This window comes from Zonotrichia leucophrys, chromosome 1 (genome assembly GCF_028769735.1).
Source record: "Zonotrichia leucophrys gambelii isolate GWCS_2022_RI chromosome 1, RI_Zleu_2.0, whole genome shotgun sequence".
Taxonomy (NCBI): domain Eukaryota; kingdom Metazoa; phylum Chordata; class Aves; order Passeriformes; family Passerellidae; genus Zonotrichia; species Zonotrichia leucophrys.
The window spans coordinates 102,053,619-102,070,642 of NC_088169.1; the positions used below are offsets into that span (position 1 = coordinate 102,053,619).

Below are 17,024 nucleotides of genomic sequence, written 5' to 3' on the forward strand. Positions count from 1 at the left end.
CCGCTCGGGGGCGGGCCGGGCCATCAGCTGACCGGCCCCGCCGCGCCGCTGCCGGAGCCGCCGCACATCAGTCGTTTTCCTCGGCAGCGGCACGGCCTCGAGGATTTACAGTCGGACCCCGTCGCGTCTCGCCGGACGGCATCCCTCCTTCCCCTCCTTCCTCCCCGCTCCCAGCCGCGGCGATGCTGCCCCACTTAGCCGTCCTGCTGCTGGCCGCCGGCGCCGCCCGGGCTCTAGAGGTAAGTGGGGCGGGAAGCAGCGGGCGGGGGCTTCCCTACCACCCTCCACCGCTTCTCCGAAGCTTTGTCTGTCCGCAGCCGCCCCCGCGGCGTGGGCTTGGCCGCGGCGGGGCAGGCGAGCGTTGCTTTCCTAGGGGTGTTCCATCCCTGGCTGCCGCCGAACAATAGGAGCGGCGAGCCGGGGGCGGCGGAGGCATCGGGGAGGGAGCGGGGCTGGGAGCTCCCGGTGCTGGCGCCCCCAGCCTCGCTGAGCGTGTCCGGCTGCCGGGGCGCTGCCCCCTACGCCTGGGGCACCGGTTCTGCCTTGGGGCTGGCTCCGCCGGGGGCTCGGGGAAGGGAACTTTCCTCAGGAGCAGGCACGCCGCAGGCGGATGGCTCCGCGGCGTACCCCGATGGGGCGGGGGCCGGGGCGAGCAGCCAGGCTGCGAGCGGGGGACGCGAGGGCGTCTCCCCGGCAGGGAAGCGAAACCGGGCTGCGGAGCCGGTGGTGTCCTCCCATGGCGGGGAGCGGGCCTTGGGCGGCGCAGGTGTGCGGGACGGCGGCCAGAGCTCCCCGGCGACTGGTGCAGAGGCCCCGCGGGAAGGCGGTGCCCGGGGGGGCGGTGGTCGGGGCCGGCCCGAGCCCCCCCGCGGGCCGGAGGCGCGGGAAGATGGCGCCTCTGCAGTGCAGCAGAGAGGAGGCGCCGACAGCCCGCGCCCCTCCGCCCCTGCCCGCCTTCTTTCCTCCCTTCCCCGGGGTGGCTCCGCCCGCCCCGGCCGGGCCGCACCTCCGCGGGTCACTCCCTCGGGGTCGGGCGGGGGCTGGGGGTCCCCCGGGCCCGCCCGTCCGGGGGTGTGCCGCACCGCAGTGGCTGCGGGGTGGGCTGGCTGAACGTTTGGATGCCAGAGGAGGAGTTAGCACGGCTGGGTGCCGTTCCTCTCCGCCCCCCCCCCTCCCCCCGGCAGATCTCAAAAAAGAAGGTGTGGGAGGGGTGAGTCACCTCGAGGTCTCCTTCGCTCCCTGCTTGCCATGCTTCGGCCTGAAGGCTTCGGCTTCTGTCCTCCTCCTGTGTCAATTCCCCTTCTCCTGGGGGGAGTCAGGGACTGGGTGGGGTGAGGTGGTGCACAGTATTTAGCCTGACAGCAGAGAGGGATGCTCGCGGTCCCCGCCCCGGTTCCCCAGGGCATGGGATGCGGGTCTGTGGTGCCCTTCCCGGAGGGACCCCAGTACGCCATGAAGGAGAGGAGACAGACAGCTTCATGCCAGCCCTCCGTCCCTGCAGCCAGGGCTGCCCGCCACAGGCTCCGGCTCTGAGGCATGATCTTGCCAACATTGGGCAGGATGTATCAATTTGAGCAGTTCTGCAGATGCTCAGATGTTTAAAGCTTCCAGTTATAGCACTCGTTGGAGTTTAGTAGCTTCTTTCAACCATTTCTTGTCTGAATGTGACAGAAGGAAATGTCTGCCTAGGGTGTGTAGCTTAAGTAAATGAGATTTTATGACTGACACCATGCGTCAAGATAGACCATGGAAGGATGGATTTTTCTGTTGGCTCTTTGTAGCCCTGACCTTAATGATAGATGTGTAGGTGTTGCCACTGCGAAGGTGCTGGAAGAAAGGAGGCTTGAATTTTGTACCAGAACTGTTCAGGAGGACTGAACGTGTATGCTCAGAGATTTCTGTGATGCTGTCTGCCTTAGTGATGGCCAGAATTTCGAGAGACATCCTCTGTCTGGAAACATTAACTGAAATGGGCACTGATGTTTCTGCAGAAGCTTTCTGTCTTCTGTCGTTCCATGTGAATGTTTGAGGCTTGACATTTTTTCCTTTTCTTTATGCTTGATGGGGAAGTAGGTTTTAACATCTGGCGATCTTGTGGTAAAGTGTTTGTCAGTCTTGATTCTGTAAGGTTGATGTTTTGAGCAAGCCACTTGTTTTTATAACACTAAATATTTCATAATAGAAATGGTGTGTGTGCATGTTCTGCTCTTGAACTATCTTCTTATGCTAAAGGGTTAAATTTTTATGTTTGAATTAGATTTTCTGTAGATCTTTTTTCTGAAATGAAATGTTTTTCCTACTATTTTTACAAGTATTTTCTGGAATGCAGCAAAGAATCTGTACTTTGCTTTGTAGTGTATTTTTGCTTTGGAAAATGGTATGAGCAAGAGAAAAACAGGACCAAAACAAATTCTCTCTATTTTACACATGAAGAATTCCTTTCTAAAATTACAAGCAGATTAATAATGATTTAGCATCTTAAAAGGAAATATTCTGTAGTGATGTTCTGGTGCTAGCATGGTTGCTTAGCATGTTACTTTCTGACCCTCATGTGAATCATTCTCATTGGCTGAGAGTTGTCATGGTTTGTGAAACTGCCATATTCTGCAGTAGCTATTCTTGCATTTAATCTTTTTCAGTAATTGTCTGGTTTTAGTAGATAAATGCAACAGACAGTAACTATCCTCATGAATTTGTGTCAATGATCTCAGTTTATAAATAATTTCCTCTCATTAGCACACTGAGGTTTCTGCTATGCCTGTTTTGCTCCCTGCTCTAGCTGCCTGTTTCTAAGCAAGACTCCTTTACCAGCTGACTGAAATGAAATTGTTAAGATATCAATATCTCATAAGCTGGTCCTCAGAAAAAAGACAAAAAGGATGTTTCTTGACAGTGTTTTTCTTTAAACTGGGTAATGTATGTAGTCCTTATTTTTGTTATTTTGGCATTTTTTGTTTGCTTTTTTTTAGGAAAAGACCCCAAATACTTGTTTCTTCATTGTTTAGTTTCCTAGTAGATCTTTCAAGAAGTGACATTTAAATGTGGGAAGGGGAGCAGTGCCTTTACTTCGCTTCCATTACAGACTTTCAGTTCCTCTTTCTGTCAGTTCTGTTTCCAGATTTCCCTGGCAAAGGTTTGCATTTGTTGCAGGAACCCTGTTGCACTTTTATTTAAGATGCTGACAGGGGGTGGGTGTCTGAGTGGGTGCATGGGGCAGGCTCTGTGGGTTCATCAGGATCCTTGGCAGTCATGTGAACAAATGAGTGAGTAAAGCAAGGAAGCTTCTCCCTTGCTTTCTCATTAGTCTTTTGTTTGATTAATGATTAACAGACAATTTTGAGACTTGCATGATCTTCAGATGCCTTTTCTGTGGAAAAAACACGATCAACTGCTGTGCTTCTTCACGAATCGTGTATGAAAACCTGAGGAAGCTGACAAGATCTTCATGCTTTTAAATTTTAATTTTTCTCCCATGAGCTGTTTGTGTGACAGATGTAAGCCATCTCCCTTACTCATTTTTAATTGATCAGTGCTGAATTTTAGGGCAAACCCACAAGAAGCACAGATCTCTTTTGCTTCTTCATGACTTGTGATTTGCATGAATTTAATAAACTGTGAAGAATAATAAGCAGTTTGATTTATAAGTTTTGTGAAGAAAAGGTATGACAATTTCTTTTAATTAGTAGTTCTTTTCCAAAACAAAGCTTAGCAAAATAGCTGAAGAGTATAGTAACTTCTCTAATTGCTTGACAAATTGACAGCTGTTTCTCTGAGTAGAATAATTATTTGAGTAGAATAATTATTTTTAGTGACTCAGTAAAATAATTAACACAAGCTGTTGGGTGTGGAGGCTTGGCCAAGAAGTTGGTAGATAGCATCACCTGAAGGAGGTCTCTGGTCTGACCCTGTGCCCACAGCAGAACAGGCTGCATGGGGCTTTGTGCAGTTGAGTCTTGAAAATGGAGCTCTAAGGACAGAGCCTGTGCCACCTCTCTGGGTAGCCTGCCCCATCCACTGTTGGCTCACCTGTGTTGGAATTCTCTAGGCTTAACTGACATCCTTAGTCCTGAATACTCTGAATGATGTAATTTGGACATCTTTCAAAAAAGGTATGCAGTACCCAGAAGTTGTAAAATCTGTGTTTTGGTTTAATAAATAAAAATTATATTTGACAAATGTCCATATATATATATATATATATATATACATGTACGCATACTTGTTCGAATATTAGGGGACACAAGACAGACAATGGACTTTGGACTTGGTTAACATAAGAGATTTGATAAGAGGATGCCTTGGCAAAAGCAAGTGGGACTTTGAATCTTCTTGCAGTCTAGGTCTAATTTTCAGACAGGTTTACTGGAAAAAGAAAATCCCATTAAACTCTGCAAGCAAGAGATGTTGTGATATGCATAATTTTGTGTATGTGATTTTAACCTAATCACTGTAGTACACATTACTAGTCTCCCTGAAATAGTATATAAGCATTTGCATCCCACAATAAAATTGGATTCTGATCACCGAGTCAGTCTTCCCTGTCTCTGTCCATCGCCATCAATTGGTGCCTCCATGTGAGGCAATGAACTGGCCTGATGGCGGCAGTCGGTGAGCCCCTGGAACTGGTGGTGACAGTGAGAGAATCACATCTGGGCCAAAAATTGCCTGTCTGCTGTGAGTGACAGGTGAGCCAGAGGAACTGAAAATGGGAAAGGAAATGCTCAGAGAGAGATGTCTATGAAACTGTTGCTGTTGAGTAAGAGACAGCACAGACTCACCGGAAGGCTGGTTTGCACAGCAGCAGCTTTACTATAAAAATTCTCTCTTTTTATAGACTGTTCCGATCCAGACAGACCAGATTTGTCAATCAATCAGTGCATTTCACCTGATTGGCTAATTAACAAAAACAGCTTTCTTATAAACAATCTTTGAGAAAGAACAGGAAAACAGAGATTAGGAAAACACCATCTGCAGGTTGTTAATAATAACAAGCTATCATCCTTTCTCTGCAACTTCCTAAAGTCTCACAAGTTGGCTGTGAAAAAACTTACCTGGTTTTCTCACTCTCTGACCAGGCTGTTGCATCCACATGAAACCATGCTTGCCCTTCTGGACAAGCATGACTCCCCCATCCTAAAGCAGGACCTTGAATCACTTTTATTCCCATCCTGGAGAATACTTTTTATGATATTGAAAAAGCGAGAGTGGCTGGATGCTGCCGGCCCCCTACCCCGGTCTATCTCTCCTCACTCTGGCTCTCCCTGCCTGCTTGAAACTGGCACCTCTTGTACTGAAAAGCAGCCACAGCAATCAACCTCACCCCTGCCCAGAGAAAGGAAGGGAAGGCATCCTTTCTCATGGTCTTTAGCAGATTTATACTGCTGACCACAGCTCTAGCAGTGAGGAGGGGAAGCCCTTTGATCCAGGGCCGATAGACTCAGATTATGAGACTGATCCATTCCCTCCTGACTCTCATGAAAAATGGATCCAACTAAAAAAAAAGGCTCTTAAGGAGGGGGACCCCCAAACTTGCGGGAAATCTGGGCATTTGGAAAGGGACTGTTTTGAAAAGGGAGAGGCCAGCTCCAAAACTTCTGGTGCAGTAATCAGTGTCGGTCCAAGTATGACTTTGAAGGTCGTCCAATATTGGGAAACCAGAGCAGAAGTGTGGAGCAGCATCACGAGAAGACACAGATTCCCCAGCCAGTGCCTCAGAGTGGACCACCACAAACCTCAGCCCAGCAAACCGCAGCCCAGCCCAGCCACCGCAAGCAGCCTTCACCAAACCGCAGGCAGCCTTGGCAGGACTGTCACAGACCAGCCACCCCAGGGCAGGAATGGGCCTGGCAACCTCCAACACAGTAATGTTGCTTGATTCATTGGTTCATTTGATTCCCACAGGAGTTTTTGGACCACCTGGACAGCGTACGCCTACTCTGTTTGTTTGTTCTCCCCGGAACTATTGACTCTGACTCATGGCATGGACTCCTTAGCCACCCCGTGCAGTCCCAGCCAGGAACAATATAGCTCAACTTGTACCCATTGCTGCAGCACCCCTGTCTGCACCCCCGACAGCTGAACAGAGGGATGGGGGTTTTGGTTCCGCAGGAATCCCACAGATTTTATGGACACAACTGTATTACATCTGAGCGTCGAACATGCCAATGCAAAGTGACTCTGAAAGGACTACACTCCTAACAGGAGTCATTGATAAGGGAGCCATGTGACTGTTATCTCAAGGAGCCAATAGATTGACCATCATCGACTTGGGGACTCTCTGGCATGGTTGGAAAGAGCTAAAACCTGCAAAACCAACACTTGGTGCAAATAAAGGGGCCTGATGGGCTGATCCTCCACAGTTAAACTTTTGGTGCTGTCTGTTCCCCTAGTTTTGTGGGGGGGGGGGATGTGTTAACACAGTGGGGAATTTTTATGCAATCAGATTTTGTACAGCAGTTATTTGGGACACTCCCACAATGGTCCCTGGCTGAAGTGCCCCAGGTGCTTTCAAGCATTGGAAGGAGCAGCAGCTACCAAAAGGTCACTTGATACAGATCTAAAGCCCTGAGGGACACCTAGCCCTGGTCAAACAGGTTATAACTTTCCAGTTACTTGCCTTTGATTAACAATATATTTTGTTGTGAATTTTTCAGTACAGCTATTTAGTACTATCAAAGAAAATATTTTTTGTTTTAGCCTTCAGTGTTTATATCCTATCACTCTTACTAAGCCAAACTTAAATCTATCCTACAAGAAATCTTTAAAGCTGCTGCAGGGGGGGTGGCCCCGCCTGGCACCAGCCAGTGTTGAGATTTACCTTCTAATTTTAGTAACTTGTGATTTTTAACAGGATTGTTACTAGAAAAATTCAAAGGTGTTGGTATAGAGGTGGTTTACATATTAGTAACATAGCATAATTACATCGTTCACTAAGAAGAATTAGATACGTTTTAAATTCAAGAATCTTTAGCTTGCATCCAAGACAAACCTTGAACTTTATCTGTAGTGATTTTTTGAGACTTAACTCCACTGTCAGCTTTATTAAGTGGTTGCTTTTTACTCCATAGTTCTAGCAAGGTAATTTTATTGTAAAGATTTCAGTACAGTTGTTTACTTGCATGTTGTTTATTTTTATGTTTAACTGTTATATGACAAATTTTCAGTAACCTTTTTGTAATAGTAGAGTTTAAATAAGTTAATTTTTGTTAAGAATGATTTTTGTTTAGTCTTAGGGATTTAACTTTAAGTTCTTTTAGAGATGCTTTATTAAGGTTAAGTTTGAGTGAAGTTGATTTTAAGTTTTGTTGAAGTATATCTGTTTGAATTATAAGATATTAAGTCTGAATGAGTTTTTGTCAAAATGTGCTCATTTAAATTACAAGATAATGCTATTTTGTTATAGAAATAAGAACAATTTTTGCTATTTCATTTTTTATAAGTTATACTGAAGAATGAGAAACAATTCCATATTATGACCCTTATTAATTATGATTTATTTAATGCTTTCTTTTTTACTTTTTTACTTTATGGTTATAAATGCATAAATGTCTAGGAAAATATAATCTCAATTTCTTAAGACAGTTTCTACTGATATGTTAGTAACCCTGATTATGTTGTTAATCTCATTATGTGAATTCACTGGCTTTTTATGACAAGCATTACTTCATTAATTTGCTATTTGTCTATGGTACCATTGACTGACTAATGATAAATGAGAAAGCCAGTTACTTCACAAACCTTCACTTATTGTTGTATAGCTATTTATAAGACATACATTAGTTTTCTAACTACTGTTACTAAGAGGTTTCTGAAATGTATTAAAGAGACTCTTCCAATTAAAAGTCTGGACCCTGGCCAAGTCCTGGCCTTAACTAGTAGAGAAAATTTTCTGCACCAAAATTTTCTGCACCAAATTTGGACCTGTAATAGCTAAACCTCCTTTTAAGGTGAATTTGAAAATCTTACCCGAGAATGATTTTCCAAGACCTCACTTAAAGCTTGCCAATTACTACAGACTCTAAATAATACTACAATATTTAAGAAATTGATTTAAATTGTTTAAAAATCACCATTTTATTTTTCACATCCTACTAATTGTATCTATTATCTGATTTATTTTTGCTTAGGATAAGTTTATTGTTTTATTACATATTGTTATGCCTTTATGTTACCTTCGTGTTCATAATGAGAAACACTCTTGTTATTAAAAAACAAAAAATTAGGGCAGAATATAGCTCTTCCAGAACTTTACACTGATATTTACACAAAAAATTAGGGAGAATATATCTCCTCCAGAATTTTACACTAATATTTACACTAAAATTTTTTGAAAGCAAACCACATCATATCAAATTGGATCCCTTTTTCTCCTGAAGCACCCTTGTTGGAACCCCAAAATTTGAATTCTTGAGTTCTGTGAAATAGGATTTTTGTGTTAGTTTAGAATTCATGGGAAGGAATCAGTCTAAAAATGTTTCTCCCTATTTACCCTGTGTATGAGAATGAAACTTTTTGGTACAACTACACTTCTGGCAGACTTTCTAAATCCAGTAGTGTAACTGCCATTGGGAATGTTTTTAGTTTATAAAGATCAAGCCTGAGCCTTTTAGTGGCTGGAGTTTTTAACTAAAATATTGTTTTTAGGATAGGTATGTATGTGGTAGTTTTGATAATAATTGTATTAATCATGATACCTTTCACTGTATGAAGGGATTAATTAATAAGGCCTTTGAAAGAGTATTTTTGGTTGAAAGGAAAGGAGGAGATGTTGGGATATTCAGGGACACAAGACAGATGATGGTCTTTGGGTCCGGTTAACGTAACAGATTTGATAACAAGATGCCTTGGCAAAAGCAAACGGGACTTTGAAAATTAGACCTGGATTGCAAAAAGATTCAGTCAGACTGGTTTACCAGAAAAAGCAAATCTCATTAAACTCTGCAAGCAAGAGATGATGTGATATGCATAAGTTTGTGTATGTGATTTTAACCTAATCACTGCAGTACACATTACTAGGCTCCCTGAAATGGTATATACATGTTTGTATCCCACAATAAAATTGGATTCTGCTCACTGAATCAGTGTTCCCCATCTCTCTCCATCGCAACACATACACATAATGCATTAAAACACCTTATGTATCAAGATAATGTATGCAAATATATTTAACCCCTGAACATATTTGCATCTATAATGTGTTACATTTAACATTAATATATTATACATCTGTATTTTATTAGTGCATAGAGTGTATTAACCAGCAGACATTTACATAACTCCTTACATTGAGGCAATTAAGAGATTAAGACTGCTGCTGATAAAAATGTAATTTGGTTTATATATCATAATAGGTTTATTGAAGTTATTAGGTGAGGTGTCTGGTGTGGTTTTAACAAGTAAGTCTAGAGCTGTGTTTTATTGGATTTAAATTCCGGAGACTTTGAAAAAATTCCTGTGGTATAAGAAGATTAAACGTAAAGCAAATTGAAAAATACCGAACGAGGACTTTATGTAAGCTTGGCTAGCTCTTAGAACCTGCTCTTGTGATGAGACTTTACAACAATTGCTGCCAGGCTGAGGAATGCCAGGAGCAATGTTGATAGCAGGCTTGAGCCTGGAATAATTGGAATCAAAGGACTCATAAGAAAAGTTAAACTTTCACTCAGACCTGTTTTTTGCTTAGAGCTGAATGCAGTCTGGTGAGTCCTCATTCTCCCAACCTGATCTGGGGTCTGCCTGCCTTCCCTTAACTCTCCTTCAACCTATAGCAGAGGTTTTGAAAACACATTTTCTGCCCTCTTAGGAGATATGAGCTAGCTGAGAGTATCAGCCAGAAATGGCTGTGTGTCTTTGAGTCTTAAGACCGAAATAAGTCACTTTCCTGCCCTTTATTTTAATGTAATATTGGTTCTGAAGCCTAGGGATTTTTTCTTGATTTGGACCAAAAAAGTGTTAGAGACCTACCTGATTATTAAATCTTGATGTAGATTCCAAAGCTCTCCAGATGCTTCCAGTCACCAAAAATATTTATCTTTCCACGTGAGAATTTACTCATAGAACAAAAGAGAAACAAAATAGATGTGGATAATGGTCTCTCTTAAAAGACATCAATTTGAATTACAGCAAATTAGTATGTTTGCATATATCTGTATCTATATATAGGAATGCCACACCTCAAGCTCCTTGCTGTTTGGAGGATACCGGATTGTTTTGATTCTGCCCTTTCTAGCAAAACAATGATTCAAGTAATTACAAATCAAAAATTTCATGTGATGGAAATTAGTGTAAGGGCTAGTACACTCTAAGGTTGTAATCAGTGCAGAAGCTTGCAGCACATGATTTGCAGGTGACAAGCACATCTTGGAGTGTGAAAGTAAAGATAGGCAAACAAGTCACATTTTTTAGAAGGGTGGAAAACCTTACACCAGCTACTGGCAGTAAGGACACCACTGTTACGTGGTTGTGTGCTGCAGGTTTCTTGCCCTGCATTGATTAACAGAAACAGGGCTGAGCAGTAGGTGTGGATGTTGCTGGTTTCTTTGCTGGAGCTCCCAGTAACAACTTTGTGAGTGCTCTGACTGGTATGTCTGGGGAGCAGGGCTTCTGGTTTGTTTTCTTGATAGTCCTCCCAGCACGTTCAGGAGAACTTCATCCTCTCTTGGGGATGGAATATTAAATGCTAAGTAAGTACAGATTGATGCTTTCCAAAATAAGTAAAGCTTCTGTCCAAGTGATATCATTCCATGAATTAAAACACCTTATGTATCAAGATAATGTATGCAAATATATTTAACCCCTGAACATATTTGCATATACAGTATGTTACATTTAACATTACTATATGTATAGATCTGTATATCATTCAAATGTAACTACCATGGGACAGCCAGGCTTTAAAGAGAGGAGCACATGGGCCAGGGTGCTTTGTGGTTTTGCAGTCTAGCTGTTCTTTCCAGACAGTAATTTACCTCTGGTTAGCAACTGAGCTCACTCAGGACCTGGCTGCAAAGAGCTGCTTCTCCAGTGGCCACCACTCTGTAGGTGCTCTCTAGGCTGGTTGTACAATTTGTGCTGTGCTGAAAGGAATGAGCTGGACATTTTTTGGTAGGTGGTAATCTTGTGGCATTTCAGAGACCTGAGTTGGAAACTGGCCACAGGCAGTCAGGCTGGTTCATCTAAAAGAGCAGGCAGCTTCTTTGGGGAAGAGAGCAACCTCCAAAACCACATTTGTGGAAGTTTGTGCAATAACATTTAATTAAGGTATTGGCTCCTTTGCCTCCCTCTGGGGACTTGCAGCAGGACATTAAAGTTTTTTCATGTATCACCACTCTGGAGTGTCTGGTTGTTCAAGCTTAGTGTCAAGTCACTGCAAAAAGGCAGAAAATCTCCAAGGAAGTACATTCAGGGATGGATGACTCCACTCAGTTCCCACTGACCCATTTGGAGTTAATCCAGATAGGAACATTCTGTTCTTCATCTGGTCTCATAATTCCCCAGAGCAGAGTTTACCTATTCAAGCACAGCAGGTAACAAATGACAGGAATGGGGCAAAACTGGTTTTGCCTGTTCATAAAAACATTCAGAAGTGGTTCCTTTTCAGAGGAGTCATACCTTTTCATACCACAATCATCCAGTATGACAGTTTATGTGATTTACAAAAATCTGTTTGGATTACAATTAATCCAAAATCTGTTTGGATTACAATTAATCAAAGAAAGCACATGTTTAATAGGTGTTCAAGATGGGGGGAGGTTGGGAAATTTCTTATATTTTTGTGGAACTGTGTTAACACTGGACTTGAAGGTTTCTGAAACTATGAAACAGGAATACAGCTTAAATTTAGGTCATCCATTTAATTGATTCCAGTAGAGTTGCAGTATACCATTAACGTGTGGTGAAAGTGAAAATTGCCACCTCATCCACCTCCAACAGTTAGAATTAGTGCCTAATGGACACACACATTAAAAAACATGGAGATGGGGCAGGATTCTGGAGTTGTTTCCAGTCTCCATGTCATACTATTGCATTGTCTTTGTGCCTGCAGCAAACCTTCTCTTAAATTATCAGCACAACTGTAAAGTAGAGATTGCTCGTTCTGAAGGTTTAACCCTGTAAAATTGATTTTTCTCTAAGTTACGGTCTCTGGAAAGGGGAGAGTTTTTTCCCCTGGTCAGTACCATAACATAGTTTTGTGACAAACAGCTAATGACTAAGTTGTTCTCTTGTTTATGCTTAGTTATGTAAATTTACTTGTAGCTGCAGTTTTGGATCTGAAATACAGAATCCTGAACTGATAGAATTATTGCATTCTGCTTTCCCATCATTCAGATGTAACTACAAGCTATTTGATCTCTATGCCTTATCAGGAAACAAGGGGAGGTAGATTTTTTTGAAGTATTGTTGTTAAAGGTTTGATTTCATAGTTGTTATTTTTTAAAGCTCCTCATGAACTCAGTCATGGCTTCTAGTTGTTTCGTGTTTTTTCCTTGGAAAAACCTGTCTTTAGTTTACATCCCATATAATGTGTACACATTTGTTTAAATAAACAATGGAAAATACAACATTATTAAGGGAAGGTAAACCAAGAAAGGAAATAAGATGCAATAAAAAGTTTGTGGCTTTAAAAAAGCACTCATTATTTTGGGTGTTTTCTTTTGTTTTTCTTTAAAGGTGTTGTAAACTTAAATGTACTATATGTTGATGGATTGTTGTCTAATTGTCAAATGCTTTCAGTATGGAAACGTGTGGGGTTTGTGTGTGATAGTATGAGTGAGCATCTAGATCTGTCCCATGCATTAAGCTGTTGGGTTGTTTTGAAGTTTATTTGATTCTCTTTTGCAATTCTGCTGTGTGTGCCTTGTCTATCCTCTGCCCAGTTCCCTTAATTATGAAGTGGAATAAAATTGCTTGTAATGACTCATCTTGCAGCATCATGATTTCATTGTTTTCTTTGCCAATTCTGTCCTGAGTTCCATTATGTCTTAAAAAGATGATGATGCTGAAGTTGTTTAAAAGCAAGTTTTTTAAACCGAGAATTTTGGAACTCCAAATTATCTTTCTTTCAGTGTTACTTTTCTCCTAGTGCTTGATTGCCAGCAATTTGCAGAGAACAATTTGTAATCCCAACATGCAAATTTATCATGAGGATGTCAGCTTTACTTCATTTTAACAAAAGACAAAACAAAATGAAACAACAAAAAAAACCCCCCAAATTAAAATTTAATATTTAAATTTTATGCAGAAGGATTAGAAGGGGAATTACAAAGCCTAAAAGACCAAGTAAGAGGCCCAGAAATACAAACATGAATGAGAGAATTGTGAAGTCTTCTGAGGGGACCTAAACACTGGCACTTTCTTTCACTTTTGTTCAGATTAGTTTCTACTTTGGCATAGTCTTCTTTTATTCTCATTGTGGTAATATAAGTTGTCAGGAATTTTTTTTTTCTTTTTCCAGCCAGCCATAGCATCTGAAAAGCCACTTTCTCCTTTTCCATGTGCAGAGTGTTCTTCCTAGTCGTGGTCACATCTCTGAGCAGTGTAGGTGGAGTGACTCACCTTTCCCTGCCAGCCTCCTTGCAATCCAGGCTGAAGCAATATATCTGACAAAAGTCAACACTTGCCTGCATGGGTTTTATTTGGTGAATGGCCAAGATTAGATGGATGAGTGGGAGAGGGGCAGATGCTGTTCCTGTTGTGCCATGAGGGCAGGAGGATTGCTGGCTTGCCCTGGCTGTCTTCATAACATCCCTGATCCAGTTCAGGAGGTGTTCGTTCGGTCAGAGGAACTGATGCTTTTCTCAAAATGTTTGCAAGAAAATCCAGTGGACAGCTGAGCCTGGAGAGAAAAGTGTAATTGCTGATGAATAGCAGGGTAAAATTAAATCAGTGCATTTTACTTTGAAATCAGTCTAAACTATTTCTAAAAACATAGTTAAATGAGACTTAGGGTTTGTCAGTGTGGTGGTTTTGCATGGGAGGCACTCACGGAAGTGATGCATAGAGAAGCTGCTGGCAGTTTTCTCCATGTCTTACAAAAAAATAAAATCAGTAATTAGCTCTGAGAATTGATAATCTGTTAAACCACTGAGAAAGCTCATACACCTCTGTGAACTCCCATGTTAAAAATGAAAAATCCTGGGAATTCAGCCTTGTCTTTTCCAGCAGGTGACTCAGCCGGCCTGGCCCCCTGTCGCGGCTGTGCCGCGGTCCAGGCCCATGGGCTGGTGGGCAGGGCAGGGCACGGGAGGCCACAGGGCCAAGGCCAGGCTGTGCCGTGGCTGCTGACCCCGGGCTGCTGCTGCTGCTGCTGCCGCCGAGCCGGGCTCCAACGGGCCCCAGGAGCAGACAGGACCCGGTTGGCACGGCCAAGATTCTGCTGCCATTGGGGTTCACCCAGAGACACCAGGCAGGAGAGGAGAAGCCATTGTCCCCCTCCCCAGGGGAGCTCTGCTGAGCTCTGGGCTGGTGCTGAGCCCTGGGTTGATGCTGAGCTCTGGGCTGGCTGCTGAGCTCTGGGCTGGTGCTGAGCTCTGGGCTGGTGCTGAGCCCTGGGTTGATGCTGAGCTCTGGGGTGGTGCTGAGCTCTGGGCTGGTGTCGAGCTCTGGGGTGGTGCTGAGCTCTGGACTGGCTGCTGAGCTCTGGGGTGGTGCTGAGCTCTGGGGTGGTGCTGAGCTTTGGCCTGGCTGCTGAGCCCTGGGCTGGTGCTGAGCTCTGGCCTGGCTGCTGAGATCCCGGGCATTATTTCCCCAGCCCAGACGAGCCTGCACAGCTCCCCCCCACAAGCTGCTGTGCCCGACCAGGGCCACCTGAGCATCTGCAGGCCCTAGGCAAGATACTAACTCTTTCAGTGCTTCAATCCTTCCTCTGGTGAGAAAAAAGGACGAAGTGCAGGCTTGTAGAGAAGCAACATAAAGACACCGAGGTCGGTGAAGAAGAAGTCAAGTCCCAGATGGGAGGGATGAGGAGGGGACTCCTCTCCCATAAGTGAGCTGCAGAAAGACGATTCTAGAAGTGATAAACTGACTGAATTGTTTCTGTGCACTGTGAGTGGGAAAGAAAAGGTTGTAGTGGGAGGAGAAGTGTTCTTAAAAATTCTTTCCTGATTCTCCTTTTTTTTTTTTAGTAACTGTTAATAAAGCTTTCTTTATATCCTTTTAAGTTTTGACCCTGCTTTGCCTTCTTCCTGCTTTTCCTTTCTCCTTCCTTTCTCACCCCAGGAAATGAGTAAGTATATGCTAGTGGGTGCGCTGGCATTTGGCCAGCACCGCATTAATTGGTGCGTTGGCTGGGAAATCTCAAACTGGCAAACCAAAACCACTACACAAAATTGGTGTTTCTGCCCTGTTTCCAACTGAAACCGCCATAGTCAAACAGCTTTTGATTAATTCATAACTTTCTTGGGGTTATTTTATGATGGTACTTTATTCCCTAATCAGTCTGCTTTATGCCCAGAAATGGCTGTGATATCTAAGATGGACCGAGAGCAGGGCTGGAGCCTGGGAATGTCTCTCTGGTGTGCTCCAGACAGTCTGGAGGCTCTACCAGGAAGTTCCCTCAGTGTGTTTGTTTGGTTTGGTTTGGTTTGGTTTTGTTATTTTTGGTTTGTTTGTTTGTTTGTTTTATTTTGTATTTTGGGTTTTTTTGGTTTTTTTTCTCTGTTGAGCTGGTTTTGGCTTGGCTTTTCTTTCCGGCCCCTCTGGGGAGCCAGTGGGGGGACCACCCTGAACCCAAGACCTCTGAGGAGCTGAACTAACACAATAAAGGACATTAAACTCCACCAACTTTGCCTGCTGTGAGGAGAAGACCCACACCAGAAATCTGACAGGTTCCCAGCTGCTGTGTGAACTCTTTTTTTCTCCTCCCTTCCCAGAGGCGAAGAAGGGCAGCTGCCATCTTTGCCTCCTGGCCATGCAGTGAGGTGTGGGTGGAGTGTATTGTTCAATTATTTTTTTCCCCCTGTGCTTTGCAGGTATCTTGCTTTGTTAATAAACAGTTCTACTTTTTTTCCACTTTCATCCCCTGATATCCATTTCTCTCTTTGTCAGAAGAAAAGAAAATTGATGCCCTTTCTCCTTAGAGGAAATGCTCATTCCAGGGCATCTTCTCTTGAAATTTGTCTCCAAAACTGAGGCAGTAGCTATAACATAAATGCTAAACTGTGTACAGAACTGCCGTGGGTATTGGCAAAAATACTGGATGTATTGGCTGGTATATACTGGATGTAAGGCTCAGGCTGTAAAAATTGGGGCTGGCATAGGTTGCTTGTCTCATCTGAAGCATCCACTTTTATTTGAGTGAGGCTGGACATGCTTGAATATCAGTGCATGCAGAAGTGTTTGTAATGTGCTTTAAGGAAGTTGTATCTCTTAACTGATAAGATGAATAAAGTTTTAGTTAATCTGTCACTTGAAAGAAAACTTTGAAGTAACAAAAAGCTGTTATGTGCTCCTTTTATGAGCAGAGAGAGAAAATGTGACTTATAAAGTGCTGTTGACTTGTGAGGCTCAACAGTAGTGGATGGAAGCCTTGAGTTTTCTGTTGTTGATGTAAAACTGGTGTTTGACACTGGGTCTGATAATCAGTCAAGTGACTGCCTCCTTTTTAAGAGGGGCTGTTCGGGCCTGGAGTCTATGTTGGGAGTATGCCATCCTCTCTGAGAAGGGCATGGGGAAGGGAGACTTGTTGGATAGAAGTCATTTAAAACCAAAAAAAATTCCAACTGTGGAGGTTAAACCAAGTGAGAAGAACAATCTAATTTATCAAAATGAAGACTCTGAAAAGTGCCTTATTTGCCTCCTCAAAGAAGAAATACCAGGCAAGGAAAGACATGCCAAGTATCCTATCTGAAAGGCTTTGCAGGTGGAAACTGGGAACACGTTTTTGGCAGTAGAGGCTTGGGACAAGCTGAAAAGATTGTTTTGCCTTCAGATGTGAGGACTGCAGAACTAATTTTCCAGGGAGGTAAATACAAGAGGGCTTCATCATTGTAAACAAGAGAAATGTAATAATAACCTGTAATGTGAAA

The 17,024-nt window shown here is 43.2% G+C and overlaps 1 protein-coding gene across 4 annotated transcripts in view; it reads left to right on the forward strand.

The window, feature by feature from the left end:
- The window catches only part of APP (amyloid beta precursor protein), a 199,456-nt gene continuing 182,432 nt past the window's right edge, over positions 1-17,024 (forward strand). For 2 of the 4 annotated variants that reach the window (XM_064726330.1, XM_064726336.1), the window contains exon 1: positions 21-239. In XM_064726330.1, coding sequence (XP_064582400.1) covers positions 183-239 — 57 coding nt within the window. In that variant the 5' untranslated portion in view covers positions 21-182. Of the gene's footprint in view, positions 240-17,024 lie in introns of all 4 variants that reach the window. The other 2 variants (XM_064726344.1, XM_064726352.1) reach the window with 2 other exon arrangements.